Source organism: Zootermopsis nevadensis, unplaced genomic scaffold (genome assembly GCF_977971745.1).
Source record: "Zootermopsis nevadensis isolate Lab colony 2312 unplaced genomic scaffold, Znev_1.0 Znev_ptg000028l, whole genome shotgun sequence".
Taxonomy (NCBI): Eukaryota; Metazoa; Arthropoda; class Insecta; order Blattodea; family Termopsidae; genus Zootermopsis; species Zootermopsis nevadensis.
The window spans coordinates 17850680-17874043 of NW_028259160.1; the positions used below are offsets into that span (position 1 = coordinate 17850680).

At 45.3% G+C, this 23364-nt stretch overlaps 1 protein-coding gene across 4 annotated transcripts in view; it reads left to right on the plus strand.

Annotated features, from left to right (window-relative positions):
* The window catches only part of snu (ABC-type transporter snustorr), a 52609-nt gene that overhangs the window by 16196 nt on the left and 13049 nt on the right, over positions 1 to 23364 (plus strand). For 3 of the 4 annotated variants that reach the window (XM_022057628.2, XM_022057627.2, XM_022057632.2), the window contains exon 2: positions 17194 to 17406. In XM_022057628.2, the coding sequence (XP_021913320.1) occupies positions 17194 to 17406 (213 nt within the window). Of the gene's footprint in view, positions 1 to 7387; positions 8100 to 17193; positions 17407 to 23364 lie in introns of those variants that run through there. The other variant, XM_022057631.2, reaches the window with a different exon arrangement.

Here is a 23364-nt window from a genome sequence, read left to right on the forward strand (position 1 = left end):
GATCGCTGTTTTCAGGGCTGTTGCGCAATGTAGTCTGGTAGAAGTTCACCGACGTTTCGGATGTCCTTGCTGCCTCCATCATCAGGGCGATATGGACCAATGAAATGTCGGTAAACTTCTACCAGAAGACAGCCATCTTCAAGAGAACTGTGGTTGGATTGGTGTTGTGCTGTTGAACCCAGATAGGTTGGAGTCGCTTTGGCTGAGGGCCTCCACGATTTGGGGGAGGCGGGCCTTGCCCCTTAAAGTTTCTGTAATAATACCCCTGCCTTGGGGGGGGGGGGACATAAATCGATGCTGACGTCAGAAGTTGTTCGTGGAAGTACTTGTTAGGCGAGTCGATAAATAATCACGTGCAGCGAATGGCAAACAAAAGTTGTATAATTGCTTTTTGTAAACATTCTGAAATTTACATATTATTTGCTGTTAAGAAACTTCATATTTCTTTCATTTGAATAAATATTGGATATGGCGACCGAGGACGTTTGACTAACAGCGTTCAAAGGAATTGCTGTTCAAGCATTGTCTTGCTGGATTTCTTCAGAATCTGTGTCCTCGGGGACTGACGAAGGCCGTGAATTTTTGTGCTGGCATCGGCCGAAGGAACTCTTGCCTGGTGGGGCTTGGGATAGGGACGTGGGGACTCCAGTCGATTTTAAATGACTGGAGGGAGCTCCGTCCGTTGACTAGGATAGCGGTGGCACGGCTTCGTCCCGGCGTGAGTGAAGTTCTTATAATTTTGGGTCTTGGTCCAGACACGTGTCTGAATTGACCTCAAAACAGAGGATGCCAGAATACGCGTTCGTTACTTTGTTACGAGTTTCCAACATTGAGGAGAAAACATATTTGATCCATAAAATATTATTTTCTTGCGTCTCTAAGATTTTAAAATCTACGGCTTCTGAAACCACCACGCGTCGCAACGTCATAGATGGTATTCGTCTTCATACCCGTCGCCGTGAGAACCTGAAATCTCACCTAGTTCTCCTTCTTGTTGCCACGACGAAGCTTTATCGCGCTATCGAAAGGTCTCGTTTCGAATCTCGTAACTAGCAGCCCCTCGTTGCTGTGTTGAAGCCACAGATTGTGATAATTTTTGTCCTGAAACTGGTGAATGGGTTTTTTGTTCACGTCGATCTCAGTTGTGCTGTTTCGTACTCATTTCATGGGGTCTGCTGCGAGATCAAAAGGCCAGGGCAGGAAACAGTTTCCGGTACCTCGGTTCGGTTTCAGTTCTGAGCAGTTGGTAGTGAAGAGAACTCTCTCCGTGTTTCGCTGCGAAGCTTTGCTGAAGAGATTTGCGTATTTGTCACGAGTTATTGATCCAACCTTGCTAACTTCCTTTGTATATTGTCTACTTACTCGCAGTGTCGTTATGTCATCTCAGTGATTGCAATGGTATTTAAATTATGCTGAGGCAGTTACTAAGTACGGTTGTGCTCTGTAGGAGAATTACACGGGCTGAACTTGTATTTCGATATGGAGAGATAAGAATTTAACACGTAATGTTTCGTGGAGACATCAGGAAGGAGGTGGGTTAAATGGCTAAGTATCATACGTCTTAGCGATGTCGAATCTCGTTCTGTGTTCATTTACAGTGTGGAAGAAATGAGTAATGTACGGGGAGGAAAAGAGGGCGTTGCAGAGAACCGTCTGCCTTAATCTCGAGGCGTTTTCCGCGTGAGCGGAGAGTAGTTCGTGGGCATGTCTGTCCTTACCCACTGCTTTGGAAATCCCTTGTTCTTACCATTTCAGGTTAATCACCTCGACCTCCAGAGAACCGTGACTGCCTCCCTCCCACCTCCTGGGCCGCTTGTGGATCCGCGCGCCGTTAATGCCTCTCTTAAACTTCGATTTTTTTAAGTATCGAAATACAACGAGAAACTTTTTGACTGACTTCAGCGTGCCTAACGCCGTGCGGGCGTCAGCACCTTTCGCAGCTGCGTGCTGCAAATTGCATAGTCTCACAGGCGTTTTCATTCTCAGAATTTGAAACGTCGGAATTTCATTTTTTCTCTTTTTAACAAGTTTTGAGGTATCTTACCAGACTTTAGCTGGAACCCAGAGGTAACCTGTGTGGATCTACAGTGTCGTTACTTCAGATAGAGAAGCCACACCGAGCTGTCGGGGAATTGGAAGTTGGAACATGGCGACACCGCGAAGGATTGTAGTTGGGTGATTTATAGACCATGAATCGAAACAGCGTGGCTTTTAAATTCACATTGGCGCGTGCTGTGAGCACGAGGTCCAATCCTTCGGGTACCTTGAGTTGTTGCAGCCGTGCGCGCGTGCGTACATTTTGCAGTTTCTCGAGTCTCGGCGTCGCTTCATCAACTAGCCTTGTCTTCTTTCGTAAGACACACGTTTTGCGTCATTCTTTCGCCAGACTGACGCAAAACGAGGCTGTATCATGGACGTATATCCGGAAACTAAGCTGCTCTGCGTGACGTCAATTGAGAAACTCAGCCGCATTAAAAGTCGCAGGCGCGCAACGTTATTTGCATAAAGTGAACGCATAATAGGGAAGTCGTGCATATATCAGCGCGTGTGAAGTTACTCGACTTGTTCCCATCCGTGTTTGCACCAGAAATGTGCACAAAAGTGTGTAAGGCGAATTTCAATGTCTGCAACGTAGCTTCAGACTGACTCCAGACGGAGTGAAGGAAACACTTTGTACGTGACATGAAACGTGATCTAGGATTTTAGTTTCAGACATGTCTTGGTATGATTAGTAACTAGAATAATTTGCGCCTTGTCTGTCTGATAAACATAACGACATCAAACAATACCAGTGAGTTACTGGGAATGTGAAACAGTGCTTTGTACTGAAGGTGGCTGTCTCCTTGGCGACGGAACTGTGCGGTGTTGCGGGCAGCGGAATGATTGTACGGAACGCTTTGCGTGTTCCACTTTTTTGTTTAAAGTAACTTTCCAGCATGCCATTCAAGTATCCGACGCGCCACGCTAGTGTGTCTCCCCACCTCATAGATTCGCACGGCCGCCATGTAAATACCGCCCGCGGGAGTCTATCAAGTCGCCACGTGGGGCGAGAGGCAGCGTGATTTACCCAGACACGCAAGGGACGCCGACATTTTGGGTTCCGTGAAGGTTGTGTCCGCATTTGGAGCGATGAGAACTCTTCTTATAGAAGACGCCACTTGGCGCTCACCTGCTGGCTCCTTCCATTGCCTCATATTTTGTCTTTTCTCCTTTCTTTACTTCTACTTTCCCCCTTAGCTGTTTCCGCATTTCATTTTCTTCCTTTGGTTCGACCAGAAGTCCGCCTGACCTCTACAAGTGTGTTATATAACCCAGTGCTCAGGCACTGTGAAACGCAGACACGACACGAACAGAAATTAAGCCTGTCCTAGCTTCCTCTTTGTGACAGGGATAATAGTTCCTTGCGATTACGTTGACGGCTTGAGGACAGTAGCCCAGGTTGATGGTCCCTCGGTCTTCACGCTTGTTCCACCTCGATGGCTACCATTTCTTCTTCTTCTGACTTCATTGCTCGTTCTTCTCCCAGTAAAGACGTCTCCTTGCGTTTCCCAGGACACTTTCCAGTTGCCTTACTGCCGTAGTTCATCGACGTGCAAATAAACGCAAGTGTTGAAGAGGCTTCACGTCCTCGTGTGTCTGAATTCTATTCGTTACTTCTGTTTAGATGCTTGAATTTTAACAGAAACTCCCTCCATGCTTCCATTACAAGGCGTAATGTCAAAATTCCGATCGAACAGGGCGAGGCCCTACTCACCTCCCCCCCCCCCTCCCCCTTACTCCACTTCTCTGCGATCAGCGTTTACCTGAGGGACGACTGGGTATCTCTGCGGACCGTCTCAATAGGTCGACGCGATTAAATCGCGAATTTAACTCGTCGATGCAGTACCAACTGCTCTCACTCGTTATCAGGCAAAGCCGTGTGTTTGTCTTTTGCGGGTGGTGACAGGAACTGAGCGGGATTTCAGGTTCTCATGAAGATGACAGCTTTATGGGATTTTACGCTGTGTAGTATCGTTAACTTGACAGACGTTTCGGAGGTTAATGCTGTCTCCTGATTGTGGAGGCAGTATGCACCTCTGAAACGTCGGTGAACCTCTACCAGACTGCATGCCGCAACGTCCCAGAAACGTTCGATGTCTGCTCCGTCCAGGACCATTTTAGTGCAAAAAGTTGCCTCTCAAAGTAGCAGTCGACTGTCTGTGTCAGCGCGCGGTGGTTCCTGATGGTTCCAATTTGCAGGCAGTCAACTGCCAACGCATTGCGCTCTCTCGGACCAGATCCAACTGTTACGACATCTATTGTTATTGTGATGTAACAATTGACCTGGATATTGCAGAAAAGCCTTACTCGCCTTTGTGCGGGAGTTTGTCAACCCGTGGTCCGCCTGCCATCAGCGTTAAATAAATGAGCCTCCGCTCAGAAGACGAGGGTTCGGTTTCCGACAGAGGCAGGCGTTTCTTGCTTCGACACTTGGCCTGTCAACGTCGGCGCCCTGAGAATTCATGCCGATTCTGCGACAGATCTCCAGGCGAGACCCATGAAACTGCAACACCTTCGTGAACCCCTGACAGAGTTCACAGTTGTGCAAACAGAATTTTCCGTAGGATGCGTGGTCCGGAGGGTGGAGGGGGGGGGGGGGGGGCTCACATCACGTTGCAGCTGCTAACAGGAGCAAAAACTTGCAGCCTTCAACTGCAGTTCACGCTTTGACGTCAGAGAATAATTTAGAGACCCACCTCCACCGTCCCTGAACGCGCGGTATTTGCTTTAATGTTCACGTATGCCGGTCGCATAGACGTGACCTTAACCTAGTCCATCTCTTCTGTGTTCTAGTGGAGGTTCGTCTACAATATGTACCTATTGTGGCCGCTACGTATACGTCCTTAGAAACTGCGATGAAGTTGAAATAGAAGATGGCTGTCTTAGAGGTTGTTTCACCGCGTAATTTGGAGGATGCTTGCCGACGTTTCGGCAGATATGCTGCTGATAATGGAAGCAGCAGTCAGTTCTGAAACGTCGGTAAACGTCTGTCGGACTACGCGGCAGAGCAACAGGAATGTGCCTCAAATTGAATCAGAATTTGAAAACTGAAAGTGTTACGAGCAGATTAAATTTAGAAGAATTCTTGCCTTCCCTCTGCGTGGTTTCTCACCGCAAGGGAACGAGATGTGTCGAGGGTGTCCGAGAATATTCGGACCCAATAGGAACGAACAGACTGAGGTGAAGGAAAACTTCAAAGTGAGGAGCTTCATGTTTTTTGTCTATTCATGAGGAGCATGAAATGAGCAAGACATTTAGCAGGCGTTGTAGAGTTTAGAAATCCGCGCAAAATTTAAGTCACAAGGCCTGAGTGGAAGAGACGTTTCGGGGGGCCGTCTTGGTTGAGGGTGTTCGTGATCTTACAAAGTTTCCTCACAATCACTTCCGCTTCCTTTGCGATCCCTGTCATTTACAGAATTGTCTCATCTCATGTGACTAAACAACTCTTGCAGTGACAGAACGTCACTCGCGTGTCACAATGTCTGTAAGTTCGCTTAACTACTGCTCGTTGTTTGCTCGAGGCTCGGACCCGCGTCACTGGGGCCAACAGGTTAATACCTTGAACATGGGGCTCCCCCCCCCCACCCACCCGCGAGTAAGTAGACGTAAACACTTCGAGGTCGGCGAGACTTGTTTTTAGGATTAGTGTTGTTAGTGTCGGAGTAAAAAAAGTAATTGAGACGAGGGTCAGGTGTCGTCCCCGGCGTTTTGGCGAATAAAAAAATTTAAAACCGAATGGGGAATGCGCAGGGTTGTATTTGTTCGTCCCTTTTTTGTTTAACATCGACTTTTTGCGGGCCCGCCACCAAAATGGTCATGTGACTTCGCACGTAATCAGCAGTTGTGCCTGATGCTTGGAAGATGCACCAGGGAAGCTGTGTTTAATTATTCGTGCTGATGGTCTCGCAGTTCGCACTGAGAATAAGATGAGCGGGAGAAATGAGAAGTGCTATCAGAATTTTGGTTGGGAGACTTCATTTAAGTAAATGGCACGTTGTTATGAAGCTTCGGAATTTTCTTAACCACGTCAGTGAGAACTATTAACTTGTCAAGGACGACTCTGCTCGATGGAGTTATTATCTTCTTCATTTCACTAAGAGCATCCTAATGGCCAGTGCCTTGATTCCTCAGAGGATGCATTGTGGACGGATGAGTGGGGTTTCATTGTTTTGTTCAAGGCCTTCAATTAGAGACCGTAATTCTTTATCCCCGACGGGGGCAGAGGATTTTTCCTCTAGTCTCTGCGTCCAGACCGGCTCTGGGGCCCACCCAGCCTCCTATCCGATGGGTACCGAGGTCCTTTCCCCGGGGATTAAGCGCGGCCGGAGCGTGACGCTGGCCACTAACCCCCACTTAGTTCCGAGGTCAAGAACGACATGGCGTATAGTGGGACAGCTTTAACCAATTAATTCTTCTGTAATGTTAATAGCTGTCACCATCAGCTTGAGTGAACGTCAAATTTTCATCACTTAATATTTCCCACATTTTGAGCACTCTTCAACGAAATTAAGAAAAATAGACGTTGTGTGAGAATTGTTAAAAGTAATCCTATGGAGTGGAATAATTTGCTATTTTTTGTCTCGGATTTCTTATCCTTAGTAAACCTTTTAAGTACATGTGATTATTCTTGCTTCGACAAAGAGCAAATCTGCATTTTACCCACGCAGTGCATTTATGGGTTTTATATGATTCTCAGAATAAGAGTCGATTATATTCCTAGCCGTCGTTAAACGCTTCAGTGCGTCGGAATGAAAACTGCGCGTGCAAAAGACAGAATGTATGTTAACAGCCGAAGAAACCATAGCAACAGAATTGAAATCTGTTGCTGTCGCTGATTACGATTACATGCTCAATTTTTCAAACTACGTCCTGAAAAATAAAATGCCCCCCCTCCTCCTCGAAACTTTTCCAGAAGTTCGGTTTGTGTGACATGTGCCATATTCATTCTTACGCGTTGAGTCGATGGTTGTCATGGAGACGAGTAGAGTTTTCTTTGAGGTGAGGAGTTACTGCGTAGAGGGGCTTGTGGATTTAACACTTAAAAACAAAAGTTACGAACTTTCGTCTGAAAGTGTATAATCTGTGAAACGTGACTGCGTTACTGTACTTCGTGCACGTGCGAAGATAAAGCCCATTGTCTTAACCTTTGGGCACAGATATTTTCTTTCTGGTTCTTGGGTTTGTTCAGTGACTCTTAAAAACTGTCTTACGTCACGCACTGCTCATATGACGGTCTTGTGATGAAATTGGCGAAGTTCTTGCGGCGTCGTTGGCGAAGGAGGGGAGATAATTGGCAAGGCGGGGCGAGGACGCACAGACGTTGGCGTGGTGCGGTGTCTTCAGATGAGTGCATTCCTGTGGCTCTGGCAACCCGGGACTTCTCAGTTCAGTGAGAGGAGTCGGTTCTCAAACAAGTGTCCACGAGGCGCTGCTTCTGAAGTGGGCGAGAACTCTGATCGCGCACAGGGGAATGTCTTGTAACTTGGAGCGGAGTGTCAAGCGTCTATTTTAATGATTTCAGCAGTTTTTCATTCTGCCCTTGCGTGTTTCTGCGTGTGTCATCCAAAGAAGGTTACGTTACTCCTGGCTTTATTTGTTTTCTTTTGTTGAAGTTATGTGAGGAGGGTTTTGTAACAGCGAGGAGAAAGCTGTCTGTCCATACGACGTAATAACGCTGTCGTCTGCTTGCCAGCTGCTCCGCTGTCCGCAGTAGCAACGAGTCTCAGCTGCGCGCTCTGTCGTGTGACTCCTTCGGCGGTGCAATTTGTGTCTCGGCTCTTGCTTGAGCAGAAGTCAGTGAAACTGATCTGTAAAACGGCTTCTTTGAAATTGTTTTAGTTTTGGAAAACTAATCACTTAGTGCCGAGTTTGTTAATGCAGAATTATATGTGCTGCTCGAGGCGTCGTACTTGAAGGTCTTCAGATCTGTGAGGGAAGTTTGTTGAAGACAATGTGGCAGCTCTTGAAGTTGTGCCATTGATGACAGCGATTCTAGGATAACTTCATTTTTGCTCAAATCATCAGGAGGAAGAAGGACTTGTCGTCATTATGCTTTTAACGTAAGTAACTGATTTTGTGTCGGATCAGGTTGAGGTCGCTAGCATTTTCTTGAGGCTGTGTGAGCTGAAGCGATACTCAGAACAGCAAAACACGAATTATCGTTCTGAATCAACATTAGTTTATGCTTGATTGGTTATTAGAAAACTGGATATGTCTCGCGGTAGGCACCCACCGCAAATGACATATTAGGAACGCACTCATGTGACTGGCGGTCGGTAGTAACTAATTACGAAGTTACTGGCGAACGTGAGGACGTAAAATTTGAAGCAGCTCCTTCGGTTAACTGTTTAGAGGGAGAGTGCTTGGCGGTAAGAAATAGCCGTGTCGGAATCACAACGAAAGTACAGTTAAATGCGTGCCCTATTTCACGCGCAAGTTTCGCATTCTGAAAGGCGCTGCCAGATGCTGTTAGCGCGCCTTTGTGCAGCTCGTGGCGGAGTGACTGAGGAGGAATATGACGGCTCGGCGTGGCCGGGTGGCAATCCGCCGTCTGAGTCACGCAATTCGCACTTTACGACTTCTGATTCATCTGTCTTGGTTAGTTCGGTGAGTTTTGAAATGAGGATATGATTATGTACGATTTGGACATGTGGCACGCGTGGGAAGGTAACGGATGCATATGAATTAAAGATACCAGTATCAAACTTGGGTGCAAATGGGATAATATTAAAGTGGAAGAAAATGTGGACATTGGGCTGCTTCATCCACGTCAATATATGGACAGGTGGCGGGCTCTTATGAGCGAAATATTGAACCTCCAGGTTTTAAAATGCCCCTTGCCGCCCCCTCCCCCCGCGGACCTTATCTCAGACACCGCCGATCAGCGTTATTGTGATCTTAATGCATACAGCGATTGGTTCACAAAATGAAACTGCGCACCGGTGTGGCATATGGTGCTGAAGGCGGCGTGACGTCACAGGACGAAAAATACGAGGCACGGAACTTGGTGGCCACGTGTTAAGTGAGGACAGACTCGCAGAAGCTGATTCTGCGCAGCTACGAACACCCAGGGCGAGCGTTACGGAATAAGAGGAAGGGACCGGGTAGGAAACGGACGGAAGTTTAGTTTTTCGCTGTACTTCCTCACTGCTTTGCTGTAAGGGTGATCTCGATGGTGCTGCCACGGTAAGAAGCGAGTGGTCTGGAATCTCGATCTTTTCCTCCATTTTGTTAACGACAGTTTTCAGCTGCACGGTTTACACAAGAACGAGAAGTGAGGAGAGAGTTGGATGGGTAGGACGTGCGGACTTTTTGTCTGAAAACGCTTATGGAAAGGTATCTTGGAAGACCTAATCGTACGTAAGAGAATGATATTAAAATGGATGTAGACTGGATTAAACTGGCGCAGGATATGGTCCGTAGGCTCGGTCTTTGTAAACTTCCTGCTCCATGAAGTCGGTGACGCCGTTTGGGTGAGGTCGAACACGGCTGGAGTCAGCGGACAGGACGGGATCGTGCGTGCGTCCATCGAGAATCGACGTGTGTATCCCGGGAAACGCGTATTGTTGAACTGGGAGATGCTAGGTAGTGTTACGATTCGTTTGGAAACTGCTATCACGAATAAGATGGCTGCCTTCGAGTTGTAACGCCGTGTAATCTGATGATGGAGGCAGCAGGGTCCTCTGAAACGATGGTAAACGTGTACCGGACTACACGGCGCTGCAGCCATAAGGCAGCCATCTTCATACTCGACGCCGTGAGAACTTGAAGGGCTGCAGAAATTGTTCAACATAAAGGCGATTGATTTCCGTTCAGTTGTTTTAATAATCCAGAATTTTGAGATCTCGCGAAATACGTGTTGTCGTTGCAAGTTGGCGAGTGACAGACGCCCTAGCAATGGCGTCCGTGCTTTGACATCTGAAACTGTATTTCTGTCGGGCACAATACAATTGTTCTAATGTTTTACGTAACAGTTTCATGAAAACGAAAGTAGATCTCTTTCCTCGGGGGCCATCTGGGGAGAGAGTCCTCGCGTGCGTGGTCACGTAAAGCAGTGTGATCAAACTGGCAGCCCGCGGGCCGCATCCGGTCCGAGACAACCTGTTGGCTACAAGGCTCGTCTTATTTCTTTACTCCGAACGGTTTTGAAGCTAAATCGTGATTATTTCGTCTACTGTTGACTTTAAAACTCCGCCGTGAAATGTGTTTTCCGGGTGAAAACTGGGTCAGATCCAAGCTGTTGTAGGAGCAAATTTAAAACAGCGTGTAAGTCTATAGTAATTTGGGCACATTTTTGACCATATTCTATGACAGTGCGTCCTTTAACATGAGAAGTGTTAAATATTACGAAAACTGGCCATTACTTTTCAAAATCAGTACCGGGATGGGTTTCTTCGCCCTAGGGTCCAACGGGAGAGTCATTTTTGGCCATAGGATAGAGGAAAGTTGAACAGCCTTCTTGCGAAGTGTTCACAGGCGTTTGTTTCGAAGTGCTGAGGTGGTCCACTCGTGGTGGACGTCGTTCCGGTCTCTGAGGTATCCCCCCTCCCACAGGGCTGCAGTTTGATACTCATTTTAATATTGTCATTGCACGACAAAGGCCTGGAACCACTGAGATCCTTATTACCGCAAATTACTCTCATTTCAGAAGATTCGATCAGACACGATGTCAGCGTAATGGTGTCTTTCGTAACCGCTTCCATGACACTCCCGAGACATCTCGGTTAGAAGCACTGATCCTTCATGTCCGAATTCATGTTTTGAAATATCGGTAGCAGGATCGTCTCCCGCCATATGCAAAACAATAGGAGGCAACTGTCCAGTCTATTTTAAATCTCCGTGCCAGTATTTGCAGGATGACTGAGGTAAACCAGAATCCCAGTCAAGATGGCCGGTTGCCTGGCGAATTTCGAACCGGCGACTGTCGTGAGAGCGCATGCGCGTTTAATTAATTCGTGTGTTATGTTCCTATCAGCCTGCAGGTCTGAGGAGAATGGTACATCACACTTATTTGTAAATCTTACGTAAAATTGCAGTACACATTATTTAAATTGACTTGATAGCAGCAAATGGATTCAGGCTCCCACAATCCTTGGAAATAATGGTTCTGCTGGAACCAAGTGGTCCAATTTTGTCAGTGTGACCTCGAAATTTGTTACAAGATATCGAATTATCCTGTTACGTAGGTTACTTTACGAGTTGAACGTTTCCATAGAAATCGCACACACATTCTTGCATTTCGAGCGATTTTCTTTAATGCCTTGGAGGAATTTCTGTACCGGCTGATACTCACAGGCAAAGTTCACGGACACTGTCAGTCGAAGACGAGGCTCTCGCTCCGAGGCAGAGGCCGGATTTCTGATCAGGAGTGGGGAGGCGGTGAGAAGGGAGGAACGCAAGTAGATAGAAGATGCTGTTAGCACAGCATCCTCACGGAATGTGACGATGCAGTTTTCAGTTCGCAGGAGCCCTACTCGGTGAGGAACTGTGATACTGTGGAAAGACGCTGATAGTCCATTAGCTAGTCAAGAAATCGGCTGATTTTTTTTCAAAAATCGAGTCCGACTTTTCTTGTTCAGTAGAGCCCCGCCACGATATCGTACTTATCCAAATGAAAAAAAATTGTTATTAAAGACAACCTCCCTATTATGGTTTCATTTTATGTACGTCTCGCAAAGACTCATGCCGAACATTTAAGACGGCTCTTAGTTCATGCAGTGTGTGAATTACATTCGGCTACTTTTCGACTGTCCGAATTTTCATTCTTTGTTACCTTCGGACGGTTTTCGTTTTTAAATTTAGTATTGGGTGATCTGCTGAAACGTCGGGAAATGCTGATTTTGTTTGGTGCCGAATGTACTAGAGCAGCCGCACGAAGTGCGTAGATTTGGTCGTCGTTTATCTCAAAAGCGGCTTAAAGCACGCGACATGTTCTTACACCCGAAACCTTCGGCGGACTGCTTTCTTCCTTCGATCTCTGTAGTCATCCTCACTTCCTTCAAAGCTCTTGACATGCTTCAACTCGATCTTCATCGAGCTTTTATTCTTGTGACTGTCTCTCGCTGCACGCAGAACGCGTAAACTGCGCTCTGGCTGTTCACTGATCCCAGCCGGAGACGACGTGGTCATGACGGTTTGTCTTGAGACCGAATTTTGTTGGGACCGGAAGGAGCGGGTCGTGTAATGGCCAAATCGGATGTAGGTCCGAGTTGTCCTTGCATTAAAGCAACTCTAGACACGGGAAGTAATTGGGTTAGTGTCTTTGTAGGCCCTGGGGTCCGACTGCTGGCTGGTAGATAGCGGGTACTACCGTGGCGAGCTGCGGTGTGCTTGTGTGTTTCTTTGTGGCTGTTTGTGTTCGCCGTTCCAGAAATAGGAATAACAGCGTCGCCATGGAATGTTGTCAGGCCCGGATCAAGCCGTTTCGACTTTCTAGAGCCAGCATTTCACATTACGGTCCGGCATTCTTCGTACAACCTGGGGATGTTTATGTTTGTTCTGAGCTAACTGACAGACATTCTTCGTTTGTCAATACTGTTCCTTCATTCCGAATTTTAGGAAACTGTTAAGGTTTATGCGTCCTAGCCGTAGATGGTAGGATAATATTAAAATGTATCGTAAAGAAACAGGGTACGAGTGTGTGGATTTGTCTGGCAGTCGAATGGCCGGCTACGGTATTGAAGTTTGGGAGTCCGTAAAGGCGAGGGATTTTTGGAGCCTCAATTATCGTACAGCTTCTCAAGGAGGAGGACTCCGCTGAATGTGGCTGGTCTCGTCATGTTACGTCTGTCCGTCTGTCAGACAGAATGAACGATAATGAATTTTACGTTTCGAGCTGTGAACATGGACGCCGGCGAAGGCTACGCGATGCGGTACACAACAACAAAGGCGACAGACGGTCTTAGGCGGCGTCTGAAGACGTCTTCCGGTGTCACGAAACACGAACTTTTGCGATAGTATTCTGCTATCAGCCGGTACCAATTCCGCTCACAATTTCTGTAAAATATATGTTTTATCTTTTCTTCCATTCGTACCTTGGCCACCTAAATTCTCTTCCCGGTAATAGAAGGATAAAGCATTGTAAACTAATAGTCTTCGGAATAAACTGACGTTCCGAAGGCGTGCTTCGCGGCACCTCACATAGTTCATTGTTACACTAACTCGAGCCCTGTTGAATCTTGTGTCATTCTTGAACTAATGCGATTCGAGATGCCAGTATTGCTAAAAAAACGTGGAGACACGAGGGAGCCCATAGGGCATCCTTCGCTTACGGTGTAATGTGAATGACAACTTAATTAAATTAATTTCGATCAGTACTTCTTAATGTGAAGCAACGTGTGCCTTATGCCAGGTCGCTGGTTTCGTGACGTGTAAGGTCGATGGTGATTACTTGGTAATCTGCCAGCAGGTCGCTCTGCTGTTTTGTTATTCTTTAGCCAGGAAGATCTGAAGGCTGCCTGCTAGTGAATATTATCTGCCTTTTAACAAAATAATACTATATTCCAAGGTAATTGATTCGTCTTCGGTTATCGTTAAGTAGCGTGTTAATTGTTGAACGTCTCGAAACTGTGCCTGAGCTACAACTTCTTTCGAGGTGAAATTGTAGTGTAGGTCAGGGGTACCAACTTAATTTGAATTCAGGTCGCGTGCCTGTGATAGGTATCTTATTGTAATCGTCGTCGTAGCAACTCTGCGTTTCTGTTATTTGTGTTTATGATCAAAATGGCTTCCCCACAGTGAGCGCAAAGCTGCCTTGACTTATTTCTCATAAATACTTATATATGACAGTGCTGCTACCATTAAGCAGGTTTTAGAAGTACTTGTAAAGTTTCTGGAAGGGTGAAGGTGGGTGGTTCTGTATGTGTGCTGACTCTAATGTGCCCATCAGAATGTTTGTTTTCCTTAAGTACTGAAGCTTTTATTTCATATTTGCTATTCGTGAGTGGCAATATCCTTAGAATTCCCCTGCGAGTGTCAACATCAAAATAGAAATTATCTGTGTGTGTAAATACCGAAGTACAGAGTAGATTCTACGATCACGACTGAATTCCCCAAGGCTACCGAGTACCTAAAAGACGTGCAGGGCCTTTGAAAAAGGCTTCTTTCCATCCTCTGGATCCAGTTAGAGTTTCAGTCAGGAAACACAAAAGCCAAACGATATTATCAACGATAGGCGTGTGTGAAAGGATAATATTAAAATCAATCTTGAAAGTTAGAGATTTTATCTGACATATGTGACAACAGGTGTGCTTGAAGTGAATATTTATATAAAGAGACCGGAAATTCTCGGGATAAGTAAGTGAACGTCGAAAGTTCTTCCCAGCACTTCTTGTCTCGGAGCATTTTAAAATTATCTCACGTTATACCGCTCAGCTATCCGGTACATCGCACATAAGTGCGCACCGCGTGTGTTTTAATATGCATCTCAGCTGTCGAGTATCGAAAAAGGGCGCTAATTGCTCGGTTCTCCTTGTATTGCCTGGTAAGGAGTGTCAAGGCCTTGAACACGCAACGACGATGTACCTGCCTTCTGCGAAGCGCCCGACCTTACTCGCTGTGCCTTACACGTTAAAATCGTTGGTTTTCGTGTAATCTGTTTGTTAGGGCGGTAACCGAACCACCGTCTGCGTACCGTGATACTGAAACGTTTGTTCCGGTCTCTTCGTTTAGGGTGACAAGCTCGATTACACCACAGAGTCTGTGTTTCATACCCTTGCCAGTTGACCTGTTCGAGATTTCTGGTGTCACGTTGCCAAGCAACCATTCTGTTAACTCAAGTAGTTTTGGGAGTAACTTAAGACTTGTGTTCGTATGGCGAGGCTAATAGAACTATAAATAAACATTTATATAGTTTAGTAATCGATTTATTGTAGAAGTACGCACTGCCACATGCTTGCAGTTGTTGACAAATGTTTCATATGTAACGCGTACCTACGTGCGTGGTCTGTCCCCGTACAAAATTTCAAACGCCTTGCGCCAACTGTTCATTCGTTACTTCTACCAGGCAGAAAGCAGACGTTTCTGCCACGCGTTTTTGAACTCCTTGTGCAAGAGTTGTATATTTTCCGAAACTTTTGTTGTTATACATGTTTTCTAGGATCATACGCTGGCTGGTACTGGCGCTAGTGTGGCTTGAAGGCAACTGTGGCAGCCCTTGGTGGCATCTTGTTAATACGAAATTTCATAAACTACTTCTCGCCATCCAAAATATTTTTCATGTTCCCGACTGAAGACCGTTCCGTTGAAAGGTGACGGGAATTAGCCCAAAAGCTAAGTATAGATGCGAGAAGACGCAGTAGGTCATTTGATGATTAAATGTTCGGCTACGATACACCCACAAAGCCGTTGTCGATTTTCAAGGCGAACGCCTCTGTTTCAAACTTGTTTACGGCGTTAACATTACATTTTACTTTCGTTGCAAGTTTTTACTTCGGAGTTTGCTGCAGTAACTTACATCAGCCCATGTTTTTGCAACATATGGCGTTACCATGGTGATTACAGAGCATTCTATTCTTGAACGAGAACATTTGTCTGCCAAATTTCGACATGCTGTTGCAGTCAGTATAGTGACTGTCTACAAACTGGGCAACCGGGGTTCGCTCCCCGACGGATTTTTCCTCTAGCCTCTGCTGCGTCCAGGCTGGCTCTGGGGCCCACCCGACCTCGTGTCCAAAGGATACTGGGGTCCTTTCCCTGGGGGCAAAGCGCGAACGCTGACCACTCACACCCCATCTAGTGCCGAGATTAAGAATGAGTAGGAGCTATAATGACCCCCCCCCCCAAACGCCTACATGGCGTATAGTGGGATAACTTTGATTTTTTTAGCTTTGTGCTTTCTGCAACTGAAGGTGATTTTCGTAACCCGCTGGCAGAAAGCACCCAGTAGTTCCAATTTATCGTACTTTCTGTGACGTCTCTTTTGGATGGTAATTTTTATCGTAAGATTTGTCTGTTTGATAAAATCCAAATTTCTTGTAAAGTGGGCGTAAAAGTAGACCGAACCAAAATTATGTTCGCCCGATATTTTCTGATCTGGGCCCTCTTTTTCTGGAGATCAAAAGGCACTAGCTACCATATTATGGGCGCATTTGATGCACGTCATGCGAAGAACGAGAACAGTTTCGCTCTTTGTGTTTCACTTGTCTCAAGTAGCTCCAGGCTCTGAATGTGAGTGGGGTATTGCCTGCCACAAACGCATTACAAAAGACGTTTCCGTTTCGTTGTCGGACATGTGGAGTGACCTAGACAAATTGCACCTTGCACCCGTATTCACGTCTTATGTAAAACGCGAGCGTGTTACCGGCACGCAATCAAAACGTGAATATGTTTAATAGAACACTAACAAATGTTGCTTCCCAGAATTATACTTTTTAAGTATTGCCTTCAATTCTGAAGCAGAACAATTTGCTCTTACTGAAGTGACGCCCGTCGCCTAATGTCATTCTGGGGACAGGGCTCATTAGGATGTGGTGGCTGGGACACAAAACACGCAGAATCTATCGGAGACTGTGCACAGGTGTTTAAACAGACTGCAGCCGGTAGCAAATATATAATATATTCTGCAAATTCTTGAGTGAGTAAATCTGGATGATGTGTTGACGATTTGGATCATGTACTGAGTTGAGATGGCTGCACCAGTAAACTAGGAGATGAACCTAATAACGGTCAGGTAGAGATGCAATTGAACCGTTGAGGTGGTTTAAGGACGAACTGTCCAAGATCACGAAACTTTACCCCGAGTTCATCGAGCCCTTCTGGGGCCGCGTCATGCCCGCTTTTTGGTCCGTCTGCACCGTGTTAAGCGAGGCTCAGCTGTTTCAGGGAGGCTGCGAACTTTAAAGTTTTGCTGTCTTCTCTTTTCCAATCTAAACCCCATGTTAAAGGTCACATCTCTTTGCTTGTATTCTTACAACCTGGCCAGCTTGCAGAGTCGAGTTCTCGAACCCTCTAACGGCGATGACGGAATCATTAATTACCTTGTGTAGATTAACGGCGTTTGCTTTCGTATCTTTTGACCTAATTCACATTACCACAAAAGAAGCGAATTCTTCGGCGCAGTTATGCTAAGGAGGAGATAGCTGGAGGACGTACTGAGTAAAAACACTATAAGGTGAGAATAAGTACGAAGTAACGCGCTTGCTTGCTTTGTTACAGGGAAGCCAACTCTGTATCCGATCGCCCGGACTCCAGTCCCACCCTGGACACTGTCGTCGCGGTACCCCACACCTTGCAGACCCAGCAGTCGTCACTGTGGACCCGACGGCAACAAGCGGTCTGTGTGCGTCATGCCTTCAAGCATTACGGCTCGAAGAAGAACCCGAACCACGTGTTGAGCAACCTGAATATGACTGTCGCAAAGGGGACCATGTGAGTGTTGTCTTAAGTCTTTCAAGCCAAAGTTCTCCAAAATTGTATTTGAAAGTTCAGTCCGTCCCGCATTGGACACAGCAATGCTGTTTCTTTTGAGAATCGTACGAGCGAGAAAGAGAAGTTGTCGACTGTTGGGGCCGATGGTAGGCATACTTACCGCTGGATTTTAAAGTATTCGGCGGGCGGTGCGTTTTATTGCTTTACTAGCACCTGATTCGGCGCGGATGTCCGGCTGCGTCCTGGGCATACCAAGCAGTCTCACAAGGCAAGGCGCGGGTGAGTTCTGAAAGACCAGGGGATGAAGGAACTTGTCAGCAGGATTTTTTGGGTTCGAATCTCGCAGATACAAGACTATCTGTTGCAAACTTCGAAATTTTCTTTTATGCTTCTTAGAGATGAGTAAATGTGCAGTTTATGTTTGTCCGCTGTGTTGGACTTGCAAGTTGACTGATACGAACATTTTGGATGGACATACTGCCACCGTCTTTGGGGAGTAACATTCCTGCATTACAGCTCCCGAATCCCCAATCTTTCGGACCCCTGTCAGTCGGTTGGGGGAAAGTCCCCTGACACTCTTAATTACAACGTTCTGTCATAAAGAACTAAAGTGATACCTAAGCAGTACACTGGCCTGTCCTGACTCATTGCTGTTGGCAAGTTTTAATGTACCCAAAATTAAAAATGACAGCGACTTCCCAAGTCGTTTATTATTTAGTTGGTTGTGTTCGATCCGAGACACCGATTCAGTTCAACTTTGCATGTGACGCCTGAGAGGTCAGGGGCCGACCAGTATTAATGACAGTTCTCCCTGAACCGGGTCAGGGACTGAAATTGAAGTAGGAGCGATACTTTCGTCAAACGATTTCCCAGAACACTTGAACATGTGTTACGTCACTCGATGCTCAACATTTTATGAAGCTTGCTTTAAATTCAGACACACCTGTTCATGCCAAGCGTTAGCACTTGTGTTTCGTAATCTGGTATACCAGGGATCCGATTGGGTCCAGTGACCTGTTATCCTTGCTCAGATTTCTCGTGGTTTTCTTTAGTCTGTCAAGACAAGTCAATCATGCTACGACCGGTTCCTTCTGCATCTGTTCCAATTCATTATTCATTAGTCATCCTGTCATTCGACGTCTATCGTGTGTGCGTCTTGCTGATAGAGTCGTTGAATAAATTGCAAAAGGTAGCAACAAACCCATTCCCGGGACTGTAGCAACCATGCAACGTCGTGGTTCTGATCTGACTGTCTTGAGCCCGACTAAATACTTGGTTCAATTCAAAACGTAGTAGCGGGCATTTCTCGTGCGTTCATGCACGCGTATGTGACTGATTCGGTAATGTGCGCGTGGGGTGTCCCAGCCGCGCATCCACGCGGGGGTTCCTCCGTGATGACGTCATCACCAATCCAGACACCCTGCACATGCATCGCACTGGTCCTGTCTCGAATGCGCCGAGGCGTGTTCTGGGGCACATACCTTCCTTTGCACTGTTCTCTTATGATGGTGTGGGCTGAATTCTTGTGACTCAGGGTATATAATGGACCGTGGGGTCCTAAGAAAGCCGAGAACTTGTTGACCATCTGGGCGACAATCAGCTTGGAGCCACACCCACGCTGGATGGCGCGAAGACGCCAGGTCAGTGCTCGCGAGAACAGTTGAAAAGTTTTCGGAACACGCGCAGACTCAACGAAAGGATGTGATGCGAATTATGAATGAGAGTCTGACCCCCTTTTATTAGAAAACAGAAGTAGGCTGCCCTGCAGCACTCGTGCTTACGAGCGAGAAAATCTTCAGGCAGAGTTGAAATTGTAGCTGCACCAAAGCGTGTGTATAAATATCGGTTCATGTGCATGAGACTTCAGCTAGGAATATCATAGTTTTAAATACAAGGAGCTGAGTTTTCCTCAAACGTTAATAGCCGCTCAGCTGGTTATGTAATTATCCTCCTTGCATGTTATATAATAAGTTGCTTAATTACTATCCTCCCCTCTGCCCCGCCACCAGATTCTATCTTGAACATTAACCAAGTCCACATCCTCACAGTCTGTTATTTAAAGATCCATTTTAATATTATTTTCCCATCTGCACATAGGTCCCACAATCGATTTTGTTTCTTCAAATTTTCCGACCAAAATGTTTGTATTTCCCGTTTATCCATTCATTCTACGTGTTCTTTCCATCTTTTCGACGTTGCTGTGATCGTGTATCGTTTATTGAAGTGCGTAAATTACTTATCTCTTCAATATGCAGTTTTCTGCATTCTGTATTACTTTCCCTGCCAAAACCCAAATATTCTTCTGAAGCATTTTCTAAAATATCGTCTGTACTGATTTATTAGTGTGAAACTATAGAGCCTAAACAGTTGATTAAATATGGGTATGTAACTGAACACGAATGTTTGTTTTAACACCCGCGTCATTTTGAAAGTAGTAGTATTTTACGGGTACAAAATCCGGAATAAACTTGGTCAGTTTGGGTGTGCCAATGCTCATCGTTTCCGTTTGCAGACCTTTCATTTGTTGCAGGCAACACCTACCCAGAACACCTTGATCGAGCTGTAACTCTTATTATCATTGCCTGGTTTTCGTCTTAACACTTTACACGTCAATTTTTCCGTTGATTAGAATAATCCACCCATTTCCTTTTCGCAAAATATCATGAAAGATCAATCGCTTCCGTATATTTACGACGCAACCGAGGCAGCTGTTTTGATGTTTTCATTTAACAAGGAAATCACCTTGACAACTGATTACTCTTTGATTCAAGGATTTCTTCTATGACACGTTAATTTTTCTTTATTGCCTCTTATGGGAGCAATTTAGATGTAAAATAGAGTATGTTTTTAATTTATGTGCATGCATACGTATATTATAACCGAGCTTAATATTAAGCTGGGATTTACTCCGAACGTCGGGTGGGCTGTGGTTAACTGTTGTTACGCCATGATTGATTTTATTATACATAACGTCACACTGCCTACAAACTGCCCTTGTGAAAACTGTGCCAAGTACCATTCAAGGCTTCCGTTTGCCCGGAAGGCCCTTCGTGAGTCCCTGTTCTTGTGGTAATTTCGACATTGGCCCCATTTTGTTCAGTGACCCCCCCCCCATTTTGCAAGTACCTCTTCCTATGACAACTTACATCGCCGTGAGAGGCTGCCAGCAGTGGGCGAATGTGTGGGTAGCGAGTAGCTGCTCCCGTGTCTAAAACCGTGACTTCAAGCCGCTGAGGTCGTACTTCACACGCAGCTATCAGCGCATCCTCTGTAATGTCTTGAAAGTCATTTAAAGTTGCAAGATTTCTGTAAACATGCCAATGTTTAAATTAATATAAGCGTAACTTTTAAAGTGGATAGACACGTGCTGAAAATTTATTCGGAGTGAACCCACTTTGTCGAAGATGAAAGCGTAATCATTAACTGACAGTACTTGGCTTGGTTCCTTCGACAGTTGTATAAATGATCAAGAATTTCCCAATTGAGTACCACTGTCGTCGCAGCCAGGGCGCCTTATTTGAAGCTACATCGATCCAGATTACACCCTGACAATCTGTGTATGCAATGTAGAATGGTTTACGTTTTACACTCACACGTACCGAAAATCTGTGTGCATTTCTTTGTTTCCAACGTCTTTGCCATGTCCCATCTATTTCTTCGTTTATGTTAAAAAAATAAAGACCCCTGCAGTGTAAGTGATGCGTATAAAATGATTCCGTGTTTGTTCGCTCTTCATTCAGGAATGCCCCACAAAGACGCAGCGCATCAGATAGTAGAATGCGAAAACAGGATTATACACTTGCTTACATAAAAGCGTACGGAGACTTCAATGCAAGTATAAGGCACGAACTTGTGATCGTGGAGATGTCAATGCAAGCAAAAGACAGAAACATGTGGTATTCCTAGTAAAACTATTTGGCCTAGTACTTGTAATTTTTTATTTAATTCACTTAAAAGTGGGTTTTGGATAAATCTGTCGAACTGTTACTCCAGGTTTGTGTTAATGTGTATGTAAATATCTGGAGTCAGTTTATGTCGGACTGAATTATTAATCTGTACAATAGACAAGTAATCGTTCGTGATCATTCTTTAAAATAACTGTTTTCAGTTATGACATCAGGTATTTCGGTTGAAGGATCATAAAGTCGTGGGAGAAACAACATAACCGTATTGCAGCTTGATAGTTCACTGATTGCTATTTCCTGGTCATTCTTGACGGGTAATTTTCCAGTAAATTAATAATTTTAAGTTTGTCTTCTGGGACGCTTATAAAGTATACTTATCGTACTTAATTATCTAAGTATCATTTGTGTTCAGATAGAAAAACAAGTGCATGTAAGTAAGTAGGCAATTTGACAGTAAGAGCTGTGAGGATTGTCGGATACTTCCTACAATATTCGGTCCACTCGGTGGTTCCTAGTGACCTTACGGCTCTGATTTGCTTTCCACAAGGAACTTTCTAATTCTGTGAAGTCATAACCCCTTTTCCGTGTCCTGAGATGTGCATGCTCTTTCCGTTGTGCACTGAGATCAAATGACAAACGTGGAGTTCCCAGGGCTGCTCGCTGTTTGAGGAACCATACATGCACATGACTTGCTGTTTTTGACATAAATACGTCTATAAGGAAGGGTCATTCGGCAAAAAAGTGTAACGAAAAAGGGAAAGGAAAAAGTGTAACCTGGTTACCTAGGAAACGTCATCTGTTTACTCGGCATTGTTGTTACCTAGGAAATGTTACATTACATTAAATTACATTACATTCACAGACCCATCTTAAGCGTAACTAATTCAAGTTAAATAAGCAATGTCTTAATCAAACTTTACACAATTGTAAAGCATGTATAAAGGAAATATTTAAAATAAAACCACTATATAAACTTCCTTTCCGTATAGACGTATTTACGTCTAATTCTCCGGAACCGTGGTTCCACTGTCACTTTTTGATTATAACGAGAATTTATTAGCCATCTTTGTATTTAATATCTGGCATCTATGCATGTGGCTCCCAAGTAGTCTCTTCCCTTCAAGTTTTGTAACTTAAAAATTGCGCAATATTCCCGTTAGATTACACAGAAACACATGACAGATGTGTATTTTGAATCAGACCTCATACATCGTCTGTTCCGTTGTTGGAAGTGCAGTGTTTCGCTGTGACGTCATCAGACGTCTCTCTAACTTTGTGCTAACTTAAGTTTGGAGAAGTAGCAGCAGTGTGGGACCAGGATTGCTGTGCGTTGGTCAGACAGATGACAGCCAGTAGGCGTCATTTCTCATGCACATGTCGCAGTGCGTTCGCTTAGCAACTCTGGTGCGCAGTTCTAGAATTCAGCGCCTGTAGCGGATGTCATACCACTTTCGAACTTCGAAAACCACTCGGATGTCATAATTACGCGCTTTGTTTCCTCACCACTCACACACGCCCAGTCGAATTGGTGTGCCGGATAGAATTATTTGCCTTAACTAACGGATATTCTTTTTGCATGTTCGACTCTTGTAGTCGTAAAAGCCACAACGAAATTCCACATTGCGCAACTGACATGTACACAAGGAAGTTGCCTGTTGCTTGTTCTTCAATGTTTGCTCCCTGTTCCGAACAGAGCGTGAGAAAAGTAAGTCGACCTCAATCAACGTTTGTTTCCTTGTCGTGTAGGAAATGAATCCTTGCAGAGAATCCTCCGTGGGTGTAGGAGGTTGAAACTCAGAACATTTCTGTCACTTGCTGGCTGGTACTGCCTAATGATTCATCTTATTTGATCACGTCCTGCCGTTTTCCAGTATTTTAAATAAAGCTTTGGTCGTTCTGATACTCGTTTTCTAAGGTAGTAGCCGGGCTGACGTGGTTAACATGAACGCTTCGCTTCTGAACTTCAGTATGTTGTTAAAAGGGACTAACTGACAAGGGCTAAATTACAATAACGTGCCATGTTTTAATTTACTTGAGCGATACCGGCACACGT